This window comes from Barbus barbus (genome assembly GCF_936440315.1).
Source record: "Barbus barbus genome assembly, chromosome: 25".
NCBI lineage: Eukaryota > Metazoa > Chordata > Actinopteri > Cypriniformes > Cyprinidae > Barbus > Barbus barbus.
In genome coordinates, this window is record NC_136753.1 from 29,219,014 (window position 1) to 29,238,683 (window position 19,670).

The 19,670-nt window shown below is 36.3% G+C and overlaps 2 protein-coding genes across 2 annotated transcripts; both read right to left on the reverse strand.

Annotated features, from left to right (window-relative positions):
• Positions 1–85: 85 nt before the first annotated feature.
• Positions 86–12,635, reverse strand: ddx27 (DEAD (Asp-Glu-Ala-Asp) box polypeptide 27). The gene is made up of 21 exons (XM_079376791.1): positions 12,324–12,635; positions 11,548–11,697; positions 11,403–11,462; positions 10,752–10,926; positions 10,627–10,673; positions 10,457–10,540; positions 9,648–9,753; positions 9,373–9,546; positions 8,412–8,562; positions 8,234–8,333; positions 7,129–7,270; positions 5,531–5,684; positions 5,372–5,453; positions 5,113–5,290; positions 3,618–3,724; positions 3,418–3,514; positions 3,143–3,234; positions 2,813–2,933; positions 1,823–1,913; positions 1,677–1,748; positions 86–670 (listed from the first exon to the last, which is right to left on the reverse strand). Exons 1-21 carry the CDS (start codon positions 12,411–12,413, stop codon positions 655–657), a joined length of 2,289 nt encoding a protein of 762 aa, XP_079232917.1. The 5' UTR covers positions 12,414–12,635; the 3' UTR covers positions 86–654.
• A 624-nt stretch (positions 12,636–13,259) lies between these two features.
• Positions 13,260–19,553, reverse strand: snrpb (small nuclear ribonucleoprotein polypeptides B and B1). The gene is made up of 7 exons (XM_079378334.1): positions 19,426–19,553; positions 18,583–18,734; positions 17,615–17,726; positions 17,386–17,538; positions 15,150–15,282; positions 14,825–14,950; positions 13,260–13,885 (listed from the first exon to the last, which is right to left on the reverse strand). The coding sequence occupies exons 1-7, from the start codon at positions 19,426–19,428 to the stop codon at positions 13,848–13,850; spliced, it is 717 nt and encodes a 238-aa protein (XP_079234460.1). The 5' UTR covers positions 19,429–19,553; the 3' UTR covers positions 13,260–13,847.
• Between the last annotated feature and the right edge of the window lie 117 nt (positions 19,554–19,670).

Here is a 19,670-nt window from a genome sequence, read left to right on the forward strand (position 1 = left end):
ACACAAGTGTGAAGTTCAGCAGAATTCACTAATCATGTACTTTTAAGAGTTACATTGATTTTTAACAGTAAATAATTGAATAAGCAAATGGCAAGTAATACTTTATTTTACTGTGTGCAAGAAACCCTAACCAGTACATGCAGTTCATTAATATTAGTCTTTAAATGTATAATTACAGTGCAACAAAGACGCCTTAAAATAAAGTGCAGCCAAATATATAAACAAACTAATTTTATTGTTTTATTATATTATGCATCTTAACTGTGCAGAACACTGTTGGAGCTTCATGATCTTTAAGGTCGTGTGATAAAGGAGTTTCCTGATTCATTGTTTCATGTGGGCTGTAAAGCAGGTGTCTGATATCATGGGCTCTCTAACACCTCAGACGGCTGGCTGATCTCTAACAGATGCTTCACATCAGCTCGCTCTGCAGGAATCATTTGGCTTAAATCGAGGGAAATCACCTTTATTTCTGATGCTCATTAGTGCTCTGCCATGACTAACGCAGGGACTAACAGAAGTACAGGTCGTACAAGTTGAAGAGGTTTATTTGAAGGGTTTATGTTGGGGAAAGTTTGGAAGGAGGATGACGATAAAATGATAAAGAGGTTGATGTTATGCAGAAGTTTTGCTTCGTATACATCAGGCACGGCTTCACTTTCTTTTGTACCTGAGAAGACACATAAAAGACTTGCGATGAGCGACAGCAGGCAAAAAATACACTCATTTTACATTTAGTCATTTAGCAGACGCTTTTATCCAAAGTGACTTACAAATCAGGACAACGGAAGCAATCAAAATCAACAAAAGAGCAATGATATGCAAGAGCTATAACAAGTCTGTCAGCCTTTTTTTTAAAGAAAACAAGCAGTTAGTAAGTGAATAGAGTGCTAAAAAGGGGCATTTTTTAAAAGAATAGAATTAGAATAGAATGTGCTAGAGTTAGAGGGTCAAATAAAGGAGGAAGAGATGTGTTATAAGATTTTCTTATATAAAAACCATCAAGACATTAAGTTAAAATGTACCTAAAATATACTTTTTTTATTCTTCCTTGAAATAATTGCAAACAAGTTTAAAATAGCTTCAGAGAATATACATTTCACATGTATACAGACAAATATACAAACTGGTTTTATAAAATATTTGTATATTTTCATAAAGTACCCTTTTCCTTATCACACTCTGCTTATGTAGACTTGGAAAAAAAATGTTATTCTCTATGCAGTCATTTACCCAGACTATATTAAATATATTATTGCATGATTAATTACATAATGAAATGTAGCAATAGATAAACAGAAGTACAACAAAATTCAAACATAAAATACACCCTTGTTAATCTTTTTTAATTGCAATAACTTGCACGATGCATTCAATTGTATGATTCATTAATTTGTTGCTTTATGTTGTGCATTACATTTAATTTCCAGGCGTGTATTTTATTTCATATTTCATCATTTACTTCTATATATCCAAGTAATTTAAATCCCTCCATAATTCCCAAACGACGCATTATATATATAAAAAAAATGAATTAAAGTTGACAAAATCAGTCTGTTATCACTGACAATGCTTAAAGTCTGACAATACTACAAAAGCATGTTTTGTTGCATGCATCTTTAATGACTGAGTCTAATGGGAATGTGTTTTAGGGAGTTGATTGTAATAAATCTTACCTGGCATTTGACTTGAAGCGTCCTCCTTTCTTGTTTGAAATGCCGAGTCTCTTCCTGTCCTCGAAGGACGGCCTAGACAGAGAAATCACTGTTAGACTCGGAGACAAACACACAAAGCCTTGAACTCTGTGTGTAGCGGCACACACCTGGCTCTGTACTGCTTCAGAGATTTCTTGCTGGTGTTCGTGAGCTCCTTATCAAACATAGACTTCTTTTTGCCGCCCTTGTCTTTGGAAACTGGAAGAAAGTTTAAACAGTCAGAATTTGAAAATTCAATCAATTCAAACTAGGGATGCATTGAATGTTCAGCAACCGAACCATGCATTTAAAAGTGTCAGAAATATTACAAGCTCGAAGCACCGACAGCATCTCATGTCTCCAATGAGAAGAGGAAGAGGAAGAGGAAGGGGTGGTTGTTGCTGGTTACTGTATGATGATTTAAATCACAAAAAGTCCTCAAACGACTAGTAAATAAATCTTTTCTAATACATGCATGAACAGCGCTGCATGAGCTCGCGGCGCCAGGGTTCAAGGTCCAGGGTGCGAAGAAAATCTGCGCTGAAACTGTGTTACTCATCAGCTGCTCGGTAACATTTTTAAAACAAAATAAGAAAAGTAACAATAATAATGATATTTACAAGAGCTCTATTAATACATTTATTTTAACATTCACACAGTGTTCAAATTGAGATCTATAATATTTTAAAAGAGTTCTCTTCTGCGCATTTATTTGTACAGTAAAAAATACATGCCTGATTCCAGAAAGGGGTCTCAAAAATATTATTTTACTAGCTTATTCATTTTAAGATAAATTGTGCTTTGTTGGTAGGTACAGTGTCTGCTAGAATGTTCAGTAAATATTTTTAAATTGTTTTGTAATTGATTTTTTCTTTGAAAAGCTAGACAAAAAACTAAAAATATTTAATAATTTAAATTATGCAATGGTGAAAAAAAAAAAAATTGGCAAAATATATGGGGAAAAAATGCGAAAGACCGTGTTCGGAATTTGGCATTCGGCCCAGCGTTTCATTTTGTTTGGCTTCGACTGAGAATTTTCATTTCGATGCATCCCTAGTTCAAACGCATGTTTACAAATGCTCAGCCCATGCCGGAGGTTCAAGTGTTTATTTGCTGACCTTTCTTCACGGGTTCTTCTTCAGGAATGGCTCTGGCTTTCTTCTGCTTGCGATCACGTTTGGCGACTCGTTCGGCGTACATCTGAGACTTCAGCACCTCGAACTGAGCTCTCTCCTCCGCCTGGGACACACACACATACACACACACGCACACCACGTTAAACATTCAAATACAAACAAGGACATCTGATGGAGCATACGGTGCTGAACCTCTATGATGATTCATGGATTCACTACGAGAGCAAATTTAATTTCAGATGGCACAGTGATGTAGAACGGCAGGTCATAAAAGCATAAAGCAAAAAAGACAGTTTGATGAAATCATCTCACCGATAACTCTTTCTTCTTGCCCTGTTTTAGGAACTGTGCACGTTTTTTCTTTCCTCTCAGAGCCAAATCAAAATCCTGCAGCGCCTTTGACACTTTGACGAACAAATGGAAAATAAAAGTGCGTGATGAGATGATAAATGCAGACACACAAGCAATTATTGAAATATTAAGAAAATTGAAAGCACGTCTGAGGTAGAAATGTGGTTATGACAAGTGGATTACATTTTTTCATTGCTGTGTTGACGCTTTCATGAAAGACCACAAATTCAACTCACTGCGCTCTTTCTTTCTCTCCTCATGCGTTTGGAACCATGTCCTGGGCGCCTGTTTCTCGTCTGCGCCCTGTGTTAACCTCTTCTGAGCTGAACTGATCTGGACAACAGAAAGAGGAAAGACACACACATACGGTTTACCACAGGAGCCAAAGTGGGTTTAATCATACAATGATGCAAGTGAATATTTGAAACAAACAGACCTGCGCCTCTGAATGAACCATTTCCTTTTCCTCCTTCTCCAAGCGCAACACCGCATACACGTCCTTCTCCAGCTTCTCAATCAGATCCCGAAACTTCAGGATGACCTCTGAGAGACGCCCAGAAACACACACGTTAATAACAGAGTCATCCTTGATACACAACAGCATCAAAGCAATACATTTACATGAGAGCGTTCCAGTAGTTCAGTGATAATGGATAAGGATTTTTAGCTATTTTTTTAAATCATTTTGATTTACAGGAATTCTGCAGGTTTTATGGAGATACATGTAAGATTGTAAGACCTTTGTAAGACCAAGTAAAGACAACTTAAGGAACACAATAAGTCGCATTAGCAAACCTTCCAACCAATTACTTTTTAAATCACTTCAAAAAATTGCTTAAGGCTTAAATAGCTTTGCTCCCAACTTTTTAAAAACTCTACCTTATGATAACAGCAAAAAAGTAATGCTCTACTTCAGCATTTAGGTCTTGTTTTACAAGTATACAAATATTTAAAGATTGTTTTATGAGAAATTGAGATATGAGAGCTTATGATTTAAAAGAAACAAAATAAATATCTGCTAATGGAGTCAGAAAAATCTACTTTATTCAAAAGGAAAACAAGTTTTCATTCCCCACTGACAGATATTTGTTCTTGTTTTAAACTTAATTTTCTCAAATTTCTCAAGACTTCATTTTGCTTCTCAAGTAAATGTATCTTGATTTAAGAAGGTTTAGATATTTGTATGAGAAAACAAGATGAAAAACATGCAACATGTAAAGCCATGACTTTATGAATTTAAGATTTCTGCTCTGATTAATTGGTGGAAGATCTAATTAAAAATCTTTTTAAAACTTGCAGAAACCCTGGATTTAAACCGATGTGCAAAGAATCATTTAGACAGATTTATGAATCATTTAGACAGATTTATGAATCATTTAGACAGATTTATGAATCCTTTTGACAGATTCACTCAAAACTAACTAACTCAAAAGAGTGATTTATTATAAATTGGAACATAATTGTGTCCCTGGAGCACAAAAGCAGTCATCAGTAGCACATGTATATTAGCAATAGCCAACAAATACATTGTATGGATCAAAATTATACATTTTTCTTTTATGCCAAAAATCATTAGGATATTAAGATCATGTTCCATGAAGATATTTAGTAAATTTCCTAACGTAAATATCAAAACTTCTATTTTTGATTAGTAATATGCATTGCTAAGAACTTCATTTGAACAACTTTAAAAGGAGATTTTCTCAATATTTTGCACCCTCAGATTCCAGATTTACAAATAGTTGCATCTCAGCCAAATAATCCAAACAGTCCGATCCTCACAAACCATACATCAATGGAAAGCTTATTTATTCAGCTTTCAGATGATGTATAAATCTCAATTTCGAAAAATTGACCCTTATGACTGGTTTTGTGGTCCAGGGCCACATTTGTGAGCACGCTTAACTGCACACAAGATGAAGCATCTTTACCTTGAGGAACGACTCGAGCTTTGACGGGTGTTTTGGCTTTTTTAACGATCTCTTTCAGCATCTTCCTCTCAGTCTCACCCACGAGAGACACGGACCGGCCCACTTTCCCCGCACGAGCCGTTCGGCCCACTCTGTGCACGTAATGCTTGGCGGTGTTGGGCATGGTGAAGTTTATCACCTGCAGACACACACGCATTCAGACACGGTTCTCTGTGGTTTCTCTAACACAGATATTAGTTGCAAATTCATGAGAACTCACAGTTTTGACTCCCTCTATATCCAGACCTCTGGCAGCCACATCTGTAGCCACTAAAATATCAATCTGCTCGTCCTTGAAACGCCTGAAACACAAGGATGCCTTTCATGCAGCCATTTATTAAAGTCAAATATTTGTGTTTTATTACTGCATGAAACTCACTTCAGACTCTCTAATCTCTGCGTCTGCGATAGGTTTCCGTGAAGCTCGCCGACCTTTAACCCCATCAAGCCCAGCAGGATGTGCATGCGGTGAGCCTGCTTCTTCGTCTGAGTGAAGAGCATCACGTGATCCTGAAACGTTCTGGTCAGGAGAGCTGCGGACAACAACTGGATTTAATACACACGTTTCAGAATCAAACCCTCTATGGGTGTATTCACACCTGTCTATCCTATTAGTTTTCTTTAATTTAGAAAAGCACTGTTTTCTTGATATTGTGAGTGCACACAAATAAAAACAGACCCTTTACAGCTCCAAACGATGCATTATTCTTACCTTTATGAGTATTTAATTAGCTTCCACTGATGTCCTGAAGCTTGCTCCAGCTTCCACTCTCCGCACAAACGATTGGATATGAGCCTTTTATCTAGGTTAAATGTTTAAACTAACATTTTGATACGCTGTAAGTATTTTACATCTATAGATTTTATTTTCGGCAAGTCGTAATTACATCGTATGACATTGTCTCATTTGATGCTCATAAGTTTCTTCATATTGGGTAAGTATCTCATAACAGCAAATTAGTAAAAGAATAAAAATTGCACCATGAAAGATCTCCATGATTAGTCTGTTTTTGTACTTCCTGTATTCCCTGCTTGAGAATTTCTGTCCAATGAATGGATGACCTTGGCACACGTGTGGTTTTGTTTACACTTTCTGATTCACTTAGAAAAAGGGCAGTGTGAAAGCGAACCGCACCAAACAAAACAAAAAAAAATAATAATAATTATATTTGGTCCGGACCAAAGCAAGTGAACTATCAGACGTTCCTGGTGTGAATACACCCTATGACTCTGTTCCAAACCCTAGTGAGCTGCCTAACTAGACAGCATTTTTAGACAACATAAGTTAACTTTGATGACTCTTCAGAACAATAGGCAGCAAAATTGTTTGTTTTTGTTCATGCATTGCACGCGATCCCCGAATGCACTGCGATCAGTATTGTTATCGTTCATCAAGACTAAATGTATTAAAAAAATAAAAATTTAGTAACTGTAAAAGCTAAATTAAATAAATTTTAGATAAGTACTAAAATAACAAAATAAAATTGAAAATAAAATTAAATTTGAAGAGAAAAAAATAAAAATAACATCAAAATAAATAGATTAAAGTAAAAAATAAATAAGTTTCAAAGTTAAAATTAAAACCTAAAATAAATAAATATATATATATATATATATATATATAAAACATTACTATATACTAAAATAAAACTGACTGCAATTACCTAAAATAATTTCCTTCAAAAATGGTAGACAGTTTCAAAGGAAAGATACATTATAAATATCGTAATATTTTTTACTTCCATGTTTGATTTTAAATAGTTCAATAATATGAAAAATTGCACATTTGTGTGCGATTATGCATATTTTGTCCTAAGAGGAACACACTAACACTAAACTCTACTGGAATCATTGTGAGTGTTAGTTGAGTCTTGTGTAGTTCACTAAGGAGTTGCTATCAATGAAAAGCACTAGAAATCAGTCACAATACCCTAAGTAGACAGCAGACCAACAAGGGCACTCATTAAGGCACCTTACCTGCAACAATAGCCTCTCTGTCTCCTTCTTTATTGGGTCTGATCCTCACAAACTCTTGCCTGAGATACGGCGCCACGTCTGTATTACTGTTCACAAAGATCCTCACCGGCTGCTTCAGCGACACAGACGCCAGATCCTTCACCTGAAGGGAGATATTAAAAGATGTGTTGTACTAATACTTAGAGCCAAAAATAACATTATATATGGCATACAACCCATATGATGGCTAATATAATATATAAGCTACATTGTGCAAATTGTAAAAATAGACCCTGATTTCAATAATCAATAAATACTGACCGAATCAAAGTTATGGAAATAACTAAAAACTGCCTGATATTGATATGATCACTGGAGCAAGTGTTTGGAAGGGAATGATTTTTTAATGGGAAAACAAGATGATCAATTATTTTTGTCAGATAAACAAAACATAATTATATAATTTTATTTATTTTATGTATTTATGTATTATTAATGTACATATTCATTTTGTATATGCATTTTATCTATTTTGATATAATTATTGATTTGATATATATATATATATATATATATATATAATATTTTCACTGATAGCTATTTGAGGGAAAATATATTTACGGAAGATATTTATGGGAAAACAAGATCATCTCAATTGTTTTTGTCAGTAAAGAAATTAAATTATAAACTGTGGTATTATGCCATTTAGTTTTATTTTATGCATTTATTTATTCTTTTGTGCATTTAATTATTTAAATTTCTATATTAATAATTTTTATCTATCTATCTCTTTTTACTTGCACAATAATCCGGGTTACACTTTATTTTATAGTGTCCTTGTTACGGTGTAATTATACATTTAAGTACTGCGTAATATTAATTAACTACATGTACTTACTATATGGTTAGGATTAGGGTTTGGTTTAGGGTTACTTGCGTGTAATTATGCATAATTTCTTGTAACTATAATAGTAAGTACATGTAACGTGTAACAAGGACACATTAAAATAAAGTGTTACCATAATCTGATTTCTCAACACTGGACACATAAAGTCTCCATAAACAGACTGAACTGAAGTGGATTTAAGTCGAGTAACGCTGTAGAGCTGAAGATCGGCCGCATCACCTCCTCGCTCATGGTGGCTGAGAACAGCATGGTCTGTCTCTGATAGGAGCACATCCTGATGATCTCCTTCATCTGCTCCTCGAAGTACTCATCCAGCATCCTAAACCAAAGACACATCTAAATAACCAGCCAAACACTGAAGAAGTCTGAGCTGTAGCTCTAGAAGTCTGGCTCTCACCGGTCGGCCTCGTCCAGGATGAGGATCTCGATCTGACTGAGCTCAAACGACGGTGTGTTGTGCAGATGGTCAATCAAACGTCCCGGTGTGGCGATCAAGACGTCTGGCCCCACTCTCAGAGCCGCCTCCTGAGACTTCAGGTCCAGCCCACCTGACAGACACGCAACAAACGTCTCAATACTTCCCGCCTTCATTTATAACAGTCTATCCGCTGCTTCATTATCTGAAAGCTGAATAAATAATCTTTCCATTGATGTATGGTTTGTTATGATAGGACAATATTGGGCTGAGATACAACTATTTGAAAATCTGGAATCTGAGGGAGCAAAAAAATCTAAATATTGAGAAAATCATCTTTAAAGTTGTTCAAATTAAGTTCTTAGCAATGCATATTACTAATCAAAAATTTATATATTTACGGTAAGAAATTTACTAAATATCTTCATGGAACATGATCTTTACTTAATATCCTAATGATTTTTGTCATAAAAGAAAAATGTATAATTTTGAGCCATACAGTGTATTTTTGGCTGTTGCTACAAATATACCCCAGCGACTTAAGACTGCTTTTGTGCTCCAGGGTCATAAATATGTATAAAAAAATATTAAATGAAAAACGTAATTAGAAAGTTCACTTGACAACTAAATTGGGATGGAAATTAAAAAAGCTAAATAGAATATGTTTAAAAACATAAAATAAAATAATATAAAAAAAAAATAATAAAAATGCCAAGAGCACATAACAGAATTACTAAAAGTAAAACAGAAAAATTATAATAAGTTTAGGATGAAGTACTAAAATTACTAAAAAAAAACTAATAATTTTGAAAAATATAAATAAAAATGAGAAAAGCACAATTTTATATCAAATAGTTGTATAACATTTTTATATTAAATATAAAAAATAAATATGAATACGTACGATAGTGAATAAATACTACTGTAATAACAGGGCTCTTACCCACGGCCAGGCAGGTGCTGATGCTGGTGAACTGGGCCAGCTGGCGGGCGACGCTGTGCACCTGGATGCCCAGCTCTCTGGTCGGCACCAGAACCAGCACACGTGTCACCTGCGTCTCTCTCGGCTTGTAGATCAGACGCTCCAGGACCGGCAACATAAAGGCTGCAGTCTTTCCTGAGACACACACAGAGAGGCATCGAGACGTGTCACACTCATCCTCAGAAAAAGCCATATTCATTCTTTCTGGTCAAATCAAACACAGATAGAAGTCTCACCCGTGCCAGTGGCGGCACATGCACAGATGTCTTTTCCCAGCAGCCCCACAGGGACGCAGGCTTTCTGAATGGGAGTGGGCTGCTTAAAGCCCATAGTAGTGATGGCCTGAACAAACCCAAGGAAAACAGTTCAGAAACGCTGTGCATCCTCGTCTGAAGACCCACGTTACATCATATGGTACAATGTTTAATGCACACAGTTTTATTTGGATGCAAATGATGTTTCTCAGCTGATAACAGACCGTTAAAACATTAAAAATGTCATTTGTTCATCAATATTTTAATGTTTGTTCATCAAGGCTGCATTCATTTGTTACAGTAAAAACAGTAAAGTTGTGACATTATTACAATTTAAAATAGCTGTTTTCTATGTGAATATATTGTAAAATGTAATTGATTGCTGTGTATTTTCAGCATCATTACTCCAGTCTTCAGCGTCACATGATCTGATTATAATATGCTGATTTGCTGTTCAAGAAACATTTCTGATTATCATCAATGTTGAAAACAGTTGTGCTTTAATGAACAGAACATTCAAAAGAACAGCATTTATTTTAAACTAGCATCTTTTGTAACATTATAAATGTCTTTACCGTCACTTTTGATCAATTGATTGAATCCTTGCTTAGTAAAAGTATTAATTTATTTAAAAAATAAATACTCAACCCAAACTTTTGGGTAAAAAAAAAAATGTACTGAAGTGATGGTTATTTTCAGTAAATAAAAAAGTAATTTAAGAGCAAAAAAACAAACAATACAAAGAACATAAAAGGCTGAAAAACATCGAATGCCTGTGACGTCAGACTCACCTTCAGTAAAGGTCTGGACAGATTCATATCCTGGAAGGTGAGGTTCTCATCATACTGAGAGGCGTCTTCAAAAAACGCTTCCGGCTGGAAGAAAGAGCAAACCTCCACAACTTCACAAACACACAAATAATAGTTCACACCATAAACAACAGCAGCAGCTCAATACTCACAGTTTCTGTTTTCCTCTTGCCTTTCTTCTGTTTTTCTCTCACAGTGTCTGGAAGAAATATATCAGATCTGTTCATAGAGAACAATAATAAAGAATGCTTTGATTGACTGTCGACTCGACACACACCTGCTTTTTTGAGCACCTCTTCATCACCTGATGAGAACTCATCTTCATCCACCTCTTCATCATAATCATCATCATCTCCACCTGATTCTTCATCATCCTCTTCTTCATCATCATCGTCGTTTTCCCCTTTAGAGGCTGAAGCTTCTGTTTTCTTGCTTCCTTTTTGAGTTTTTTCCTGCAAACACATAAAAACATGTCAGAAACATTTTAAATCAATTTTTATTTGCCACATACACACAAAATAAACTGCACATAAAATAAAAATGAACATATGAATAACATTAAATAAATATCTGTATTTTTGGAGTATTTTTAATGTTTTGAATGAAGTCCAAGCCTGCAATTATTTGACCAAAAATGCAGTAAAAATTGTGAAACATTTTTACAATTCAAAATCACGGTTTTCTATGTGAATATATCATAAAATGCTATTTATTTCTGTGATGCACAGCTGAATTTTCAGCATCATTACTCCAGTCTTCAGTCACATGATCTTCAGAAATCATTCAAAAAATAATTTTCAAACTACGAAAGAAATTTCTTTCAAAAACACTTAAAATTTATGTTTGCAGAGGCTGCATTTATTTGATCAAAAATACAGTAAACAGTAATATTGTGAAATATTATTACAGTGTTTTCACATGCTCTTACCTCAATTTTGCGCTTTTTCCGCACTTTCTCGATCTTTTCGTCCAAAGTAGTGGGCGCTTTCTAGAAAAGCGTAAAGAGTGAAGATGATTATTCTACAGGAGTACCGTGATCAACAGCCCTGAGCTGGCGTGAGAATCCCACTCACCCTCTTCTTGAGCTGCGCCATCACGTCTGCCATGACCCACTCCTCACTGTACAGGCCGTCCCGCTCGCCGAACTCAAAATCTGCGCTGAAGTCTCCAGCGCTGCGGCCCTTCAGAGCACGCTTCTGCTTACTCAACACGATGGGCTGCTCCTGACCACACACACCACCATCAGCTCACTTTACCATCCTTACCATGGTATCAGACAGGAATACTATGCTACTTCAAAATACACCATCCTCATGCACCAAGCTACCACCAAGAAAACCATGGTAAATGTTCAGCAATCAGCATACTATGGTAATACCACTCAACATGTCCAAGACACCATGGTAGTACCATGTCAAATATTAATAAATATATATATGGTGCATGAATGATAAGTAACCATACTCGTATATCATGGTATTGTGGTTTGTGCTTAAAAAAAACATGGCCCAAAAACACAGTATTGCCATCAAGAATGTACTAAAAAAATGTGGTAATAGCATGGTATTTGTCCAAAAAACTACAAAAAACACTCAAAACAGGACTGACATGGAATACAAAACATGAAATTACTGCAAAAAACACTGTAATGTATTACTATGATATGTCAGAAAGTACCATCATATTATTGTGATGCACATAAAAAACAAATCATGGTATTACCACAGTATGGCGCTCAGAACACAGTATTACTATGGTATTATCAACAGATAACACACAGCATCACTATGATGATGCACACCAAAAACCATGGTGACACTGAGAGTTTCTGAAGTGTATCTGAACTCACGGCTTCATCTTCAGACGCGGAGTCCGGATCCTCAGGAACTTCATCATCATCATCATCGATGGTTCTGATCAGATCCAGATCTGAAAACATCTTTAAATAAACTCCACACACTCCTTATTAAAACAGGCGATACTACATATACATGTATATAGTGTATGTCTTTACAAATAAATCTAACTGCACAAGGAAGACGTGATCTTGTAGCTTAATATATTAAAAAACATATAATTGTGTTTGACACAGGAACAGCGTTCAACACGTGCGGCGCTGAAGCGGCGGATCTGCGTCATTCTCTCACGGCTCTTGAGCAGCAGCTGCGGCGGCCTCAGGAGAGCGCACTGACACCTAGCGGCGCGGAGGACGACACTGCTGCGGCGAATCATTTTAACACAAAATTATAGAAATAAAATTATATGAAGTCAGTTAAGACTACAGATGACTGCAAATGTACAGTAAACGGTCTCTGAACATTTTTTTTTTAAGTTGGTCATAGCTGTCCTTTCAGAAAAAACATTTAGATTTTTTAATGTTTAAAAAAAAAAAAAGTTACGTTTGAAATACTACCACTGTTATTAATATTAATAGTGAAATCAAACTAATAACTTAATATAAATTAAACCATCTCAAAAAACTACCACTATTAATAATAAACTAATAATTTAAATAGAAATAAAAAAATTACATTTGAAACCCCAGCACTATTAGTAACAACTTTGTTTAAAAAAAACAAAAAAGGTTAAAATTAAAATAAAACAAATCTGAGCATTTGCATCAAATGTTCACAAAAGCATCTCTGTGCCATTTGTCAGTGTAAACGCACATATGAACATTAACACATTAATCGGCTGAATTTTAAAGTGAATGCAATAAAGGGTACGAATGAATTTCTAATAAAAGCTTCTACAATGTGGCGTACTGAAAATGTGCAATAAATATCCAGCTTGAATGTGGTTTTATTTCTCTACTTTATGAATATCAAGACCCCCGATGACAAGGTGACCCGTATGCATCATCCAAATGTGTTATTGCATCACTATACATTTACTTTGATAAACTGATAAAAACAATTACAAATATAATAAGAAATTAACTCGATTAAACTAAGTTTAAAACAGTAATAAAAATAAACAATTAACCAAGTTATAAAATACTACATTTAAAACTACAATAGTTACAAGCATAATGCATAAATTAGACTTCCCACAGAACTGTTGCAAAATATAAAGATTAAGGGCATTTTAGAAACACTGAAATATTCATAAATGTTTTAGATCTATTTAGTTGCATCAGAATCATTTGTTCTCATTTAATTTTTATATTTAATTGGTAAATATTGTTTAATTGGTATCAACTTAAAGCAAAACACAGGAGTCATATTAAAACATAACTGTCAATTTGACACTTTATTTTAAAAAAAAAAAGGAAAGAAATGACAAAACAAAAAAAACTATACAAGAACTTGCAGCCAAACTTTGCCAAACAAGGAAAAGATGTGTTTCAGACGTCTCAGTCCAGAGCGGAGGTTTAAGGTCTGGGAGGACGCATGCCTGGAGGAGGAGGACCTGGTGAAACAAAGGACAAATTAAAAATCAGACAAGAACAAAGAAAAGCAGCTTATTTGCACGTGCATTTAAACCAGATCCATTTAAAGCAGTAGTCGCCAACCCGTCGATCCCGATTGACTGGCAGATCTGTATCACTGTTCCAGTAGATCCCCAAAAAAAACAGTAAGATAAATACTAAATTATATTTCTCCATTTTTGTACTCATTTGTGTTATTTTCGAGATCTACTGGGGCAGTGATGAAGAAAAATACATCACACCAGACTCCAGAGTCTGTAAACAGGATGTTAGCAGAGGCCAGAGATGCTGAAGACGGACGCAAAGAGGAGAAGATACTGTAGCGGGAAGAGCAGCTCACTCACGACGGTCGAAATATAGGAAGAAAATATAAATATTGAATCGGGGGTGTGGGTTAAATTAATTTAGGCCATCACTAAAGGGAACTGACCGTCTTGAAGTTTAGATGGCAATGCCATTTGTTTTCTTTTATATCATGACAGGATACGGATCGTAAAGTTGTACTCTTTTAACTTCCCTTCAGACTTTTATTTTGTGCTGAAACTGGTATTAAGGTGGAGGAGATGATCAGTTCACGTGCATCTGATAAACTGAGGTGCTACAGCGATCCGTCACTATATTAAACCGCACCAAAACGGCATTTAGCCTATTGTTTGAATACTGCAATATAATGGACAGAATTTGACATTGAGACGCTTTCATATTAAAAGTACCAAAGCACAATGCTTAATGTGATTCATAGGATGGGAGGTGCCCTTCAATGTTCAGTCCATCAACTGAAAACAGGCTGAACTAATCGATTCTTGGGATTTAAGAATCGATATAGTTTCATAAAAATGAGAATCGATTAAAATCGAGAGATTTTTCACCCAGCCCTACTATATAAACATAAGAACTACAAAACAAACAAAATAACGTACCTCTCAGTCCAGGAGGTGGCGGCCTCATGCCAGGAGGCGGCATTCCCATCGGAGCGCCGCGGCCGGGCGGCATCCCCATCGGCGGTCCCATGGGCGGCCGCATGCCAGGAGGAGGACCCATCATACCTGCGGCAGAGGGAGACGTGAGCACGAGGGTGAACCTTAACAATCACGCCGCACGAGGGCAGCCATGTGATTCTGAGCTCAGTGTAATCCTGCTACCACTCGAGCGGACTCGTCATCAGCTTCAGAAACATTGATGTCATCACAGCTGCCGAATCAGCACAGCCATCAGAAACACACAGCAATAGATGGAGACACTCACCTGGAGGAGGCGCTCCTCTGCCCATCGGAGGAGGAGGTCCGCCCCGGCCCGGAGGATACTGCGTGGGAGCTCCGGCTATACTGGCACCCACAGCGACAGCCGCGACCGTGCCTCGCCCCTGAGGGGTCATGACCTGAGACAGAGAGAGACATTATACAAGAGAATGACGGTTCGGTTTACATTCAAATGGCACAAAACAAAGTGACAAAATAAATAAACTGAGCGGTAATAATTAAAACCGTAGTAATGGCTATTCATTTTTACTGCCGTGTCAGCATTTAAGGCTATCTTCCTGGCAAAAACAGAATTACAGTCATACATAAAGTACAAACCAAGAAAACAAATACAGCAGTTAAAATTATACAAGTTTTTTTTTTTTTTTTATGTGACCCTGGACCACAGAACCAGTCATAAGGGTCAATTTTTGAAAGCTGAAATCTGAATAAATAATCTTTCCATTGATGTATGGTTTGTTATGATCGGATGATATTTGTCTGAGATACAACTATTTGAAAATCTGGAATCCGAGGGTGCAAAAAAATCTAAATATTGAGAAAATCTCCTTAAGTTGTTCAAATGAATGCATTGAAATGAAGTTCTTAGCAATGCATTGAAATGAAGTTTTAATATATTAAATGGTAGGAAGTTTACAAAATATCTTCATGGAACATGATCTTTAATATCCTAATGATTTTTTGCATAAAAGAAAAATTGATAATTTTGAGCCATACAATGTATTTTAGGTTATTGTTACAAATATACCCCAGCGACTTAAGACTGCTTTTGTGCTCCAGGGGGCGTACTACAGAAAGTTTCTTATCTTAGGTCTTAAGATGTGTGTTAAATTAGGATTTTTCGCAAATTCGTATTACAGAAGCACATCTTAACTTGATTTGGGATTCTTATCCTCTTATCTCTAGTTAGGAAATCTTAAATGGCCTAATCAAGCTCGACAATCCACTCTCAGGTCTGTTACCAAGCACCCAACACTGCCGAGCTGCTGATGAGGGAAACTAAAGCTACTTCACTTTCAAAATCGCCTTTTGCAAAAAAACGTAAGGCATTATTCACTTGCACTACAGCCAGTAATGCTCCGTGACTCTTTTGTTGGTCTCTGTAATGCTGGTTGCAGTTCCTGTGCTAACTCTAATGTGTTGTGCACCAGGCTGTAATTACTTAAGTACGTTGTCATCAAAATATAACATCTTCAGGGTCCTCCAAGAGTCTTTCTACCATTAAACATCTTCGTTCTTCATTTTCAACTATTAATAAATGTAAAAACATTGTCGGACAGCACAGATGTAAGCGTTTTTTTCCCGTTAGCTTTCAAATAATTTTGAAGTTAGGACAGCTGTGGGGTTGCCCTGAAGTTAAGACAGTTTTTAGGGTTTGTTTCAAGTTAGGAGGTTTCTGTAATACCCCTTTCCTATCTGTAGTTAAGATAAGATAACACTCTTAGGAAATGCTGTTCTGTAATAGCTTTTGTCCTAAATGAAATTACCATGGTTACCAAACAGATAAGATAAGATATTAAAGTTAGGATCTTTCTGTAATACGCCCCCTGGGTCACAAATGATAAAAATTCTAAAATAGTTTCTGGTAAAATCTTAAAGTCCCCGAGTGAATGTACTTTATAAAAATTAAAATATTAAATATAAAACAATTAAATGATAAATTGTGAACAATACAAGTTAAAAACATCTTAAATAAGTTAATCAAACTATTAACTACAAGTCTAAAATGTAAAAAATAACAAATTATTAAAATATAATGAACTAAATTGATAAAACAAACTTAAATACTAAAACATTGCATCACAATTAGGTGTTCACGAAAGTCTGCGTGGCATGTTAATGTATAAAGTGTGGGGGAAAAAATATGTTTTTTATTCATGTACTCAAAGATATAAATTAATAAATATTCATACTTGTTCATTTCATATTGGGAAAATAAATAAGTTACCCAAAAATCTGGTTATGACTCCCAATAACACCCAATTAAAAAAATAATAAGGTCAAGTATTGATTGCTCACATTCAAACAGTTGTGGCATCGTTTTATTGCACTGCCAGATGTCCCCGATTTTTTTTTTTTTATTAACATATTAGTGCATTTAACAAGAATTACTTTAATTGTCAAGTTCAAAAACTCTGAAACAATGGCCCACAATTGAAAGCAGAAAACTAAATAGTCTTGTAAAATAAAAAAAATGTAAATTCTACATGTAAATCGTGTACCTGCTGTGATGGGCCCCCGACTCCCCTCACGGGCCCGGCGAGTCCAGCGGGGGCCTGTGCCATTGGAGCTCCGGCGGGAACACCTCGACCCGCAGCCCTGCCGACCCCCGGACCCCCAGCAACTCCTGCCAGCGGCACTCGGGCGATGCCCGTCTGAACGCACAAACACAGCACGTCACTCTCTGCATCCACAACATCACACCACTCATCAGACTCACAGCAGACTCACGTCTTTAGGAGGAGGTCCTTCCACCGTCATAGAAACCAGATTCTCTCCTCGCAGCAGAACCAGGCCCAGAACCCTCTTCTCCTCTCGCTCCGGCTGCTTGGAGTTCTTGGGTCTGTGAAGGACACAGACAGGCAGACATTGATCCACGAGTAAGGAATAATTAAAGAATTCTTAATGAGGAGTTACACCTCAAGTGTGCATTATTTTCTAAGAATTAAACGGGCTGAAGTCAACTATTCCTCATACCACGGTCACCACACCTCAAGACATCGATCAGATGATATTTCAAGGCATTTGTCTGGATTTTGCACTCCTATTGCGAGTAGGATTAATTTCTTCTGCATGTCATCCAATGCTTCCGTAGCTGATTCCAAAACATCATTTTAGACCTATAACAGAGGTTTGAGCCGCTGATAGCAGACGAACACAGTTAATAACCAAGTTATGAGAGAAAGATCACCTCTGTGCATCTTTCACAAGTGTTCGGCAGCAATGGCTCTGATAATAGTGCAGCTTTAAGTTCATTTTCTTCACAAACAGAGCATTTGTTGTTACCCTGCTTGTGAGAAGTCATGTAGCTGCTAAAGTCAACAGAGAAGCGCTAACAACATTAGCATGTATGTTTATGTGTGCAAACTGTTGTGTGTGTCTGTGAGGGAGAGAAAACAGAAAAAAAAAAAAAAGGAATTGTGGAAAAAACATGGAAAAGATCTGCGCTTTTTATCCTATTTTTACTATATTTGTTTGGCCAGTGTTGTTGAGGGTTTCGGTTCTTTTGCTGTTTTAAAATAAATTTTTTGCTGTTTGAAATAACTCAAATTATTTGGTGAAGAGTTATGGATGAAATGCGGTGCCTTTCCCTGAAAATAACTGCACACCTCAGAACGTCCCTCAGCCAATCAGATTCAAGCATTCACCGGCCCCGTGGTATAAATGTTAATAATGCACCGTGTTTAAGGTTCACATACTTGATCTTTCTGAACTCGTCACAGTCACACAGGATCAGGTTCATGTGTTTGTCGAATGCTTTGAACGTGCCGATGAAGATTCGTCCATCCTGCAGGATACAGCGCATCCGGAAGTCGATGTGCTGCAACATCTTACTGCTCTTACCGACCGTCTAGAACACAAGCAAGAGCAAAGAGTTAAAACAACACTAAAGACCATCATATGAACACCGGCCAGCAGATGCTGCTACTGAACAGGACTTTTATTTTACAATTTACTCCATTCAAGATACACAAGTTACTCTTACTGTCCAATGTGTTTTAGATGCTTGTTTCAAAAATAGATTAAAAAAAAAGTTAAAGCATGCAAATGTATTAGAAAACACTATTAACCAAGACGGAAGTAATCAGCGAGCAAAATAAAAGTCTTCCGGATTGCGCTGCAGTTAAACAGTTTGTTCTTCCTCACTGGAGCAGAGGGCAAATAACCGAAACAATACACTTATACTGATAAACAAAAACAATTTATACGTTTGCAGAATTATGTACAATAAAATGGTTTAAAGCGAACGCTGTGCTACAACATTAGCTCAACATTAGCATTCATTCCAACGTTACTTACTGGATTTTAGAGAAAGATTTCTGCATTTTCAGTAACAAACTATCATTTATAATGCGTTTTAAATCTCTCATTTGATTTGTTTTCGGCTGATTTCGGCTTAGAACATCGCTAGCTGTTCTGCTCTACGGAGCAACAACGTAATGATAACGTAGACGGATTTAACTCTAAACCTTCCCTAAACAGCAGAAATATGAAGATAGTTGTGCAATCGTCCACTAATAAACCAGATGATGAAGTCTTACCATGGTTGCTGTTCGGATGGCTCCGATTAATACCGGATTCTGCCAAACAAGTTTTAAAAATTGACCCGCGACCCGCCGCTGAGTCCTTTATGGAGGCGAAGCGGAAGAGTGCGACTCGACAGGAGTCCGACCGGAAACACGGAACACGATTTATTTAACGATTTATTATCAGTTTTTTTTTACTATTATTTATAATTATACTACTTTATTATTTCTATTACAAGACTTTTTTTCTGAATAACCTG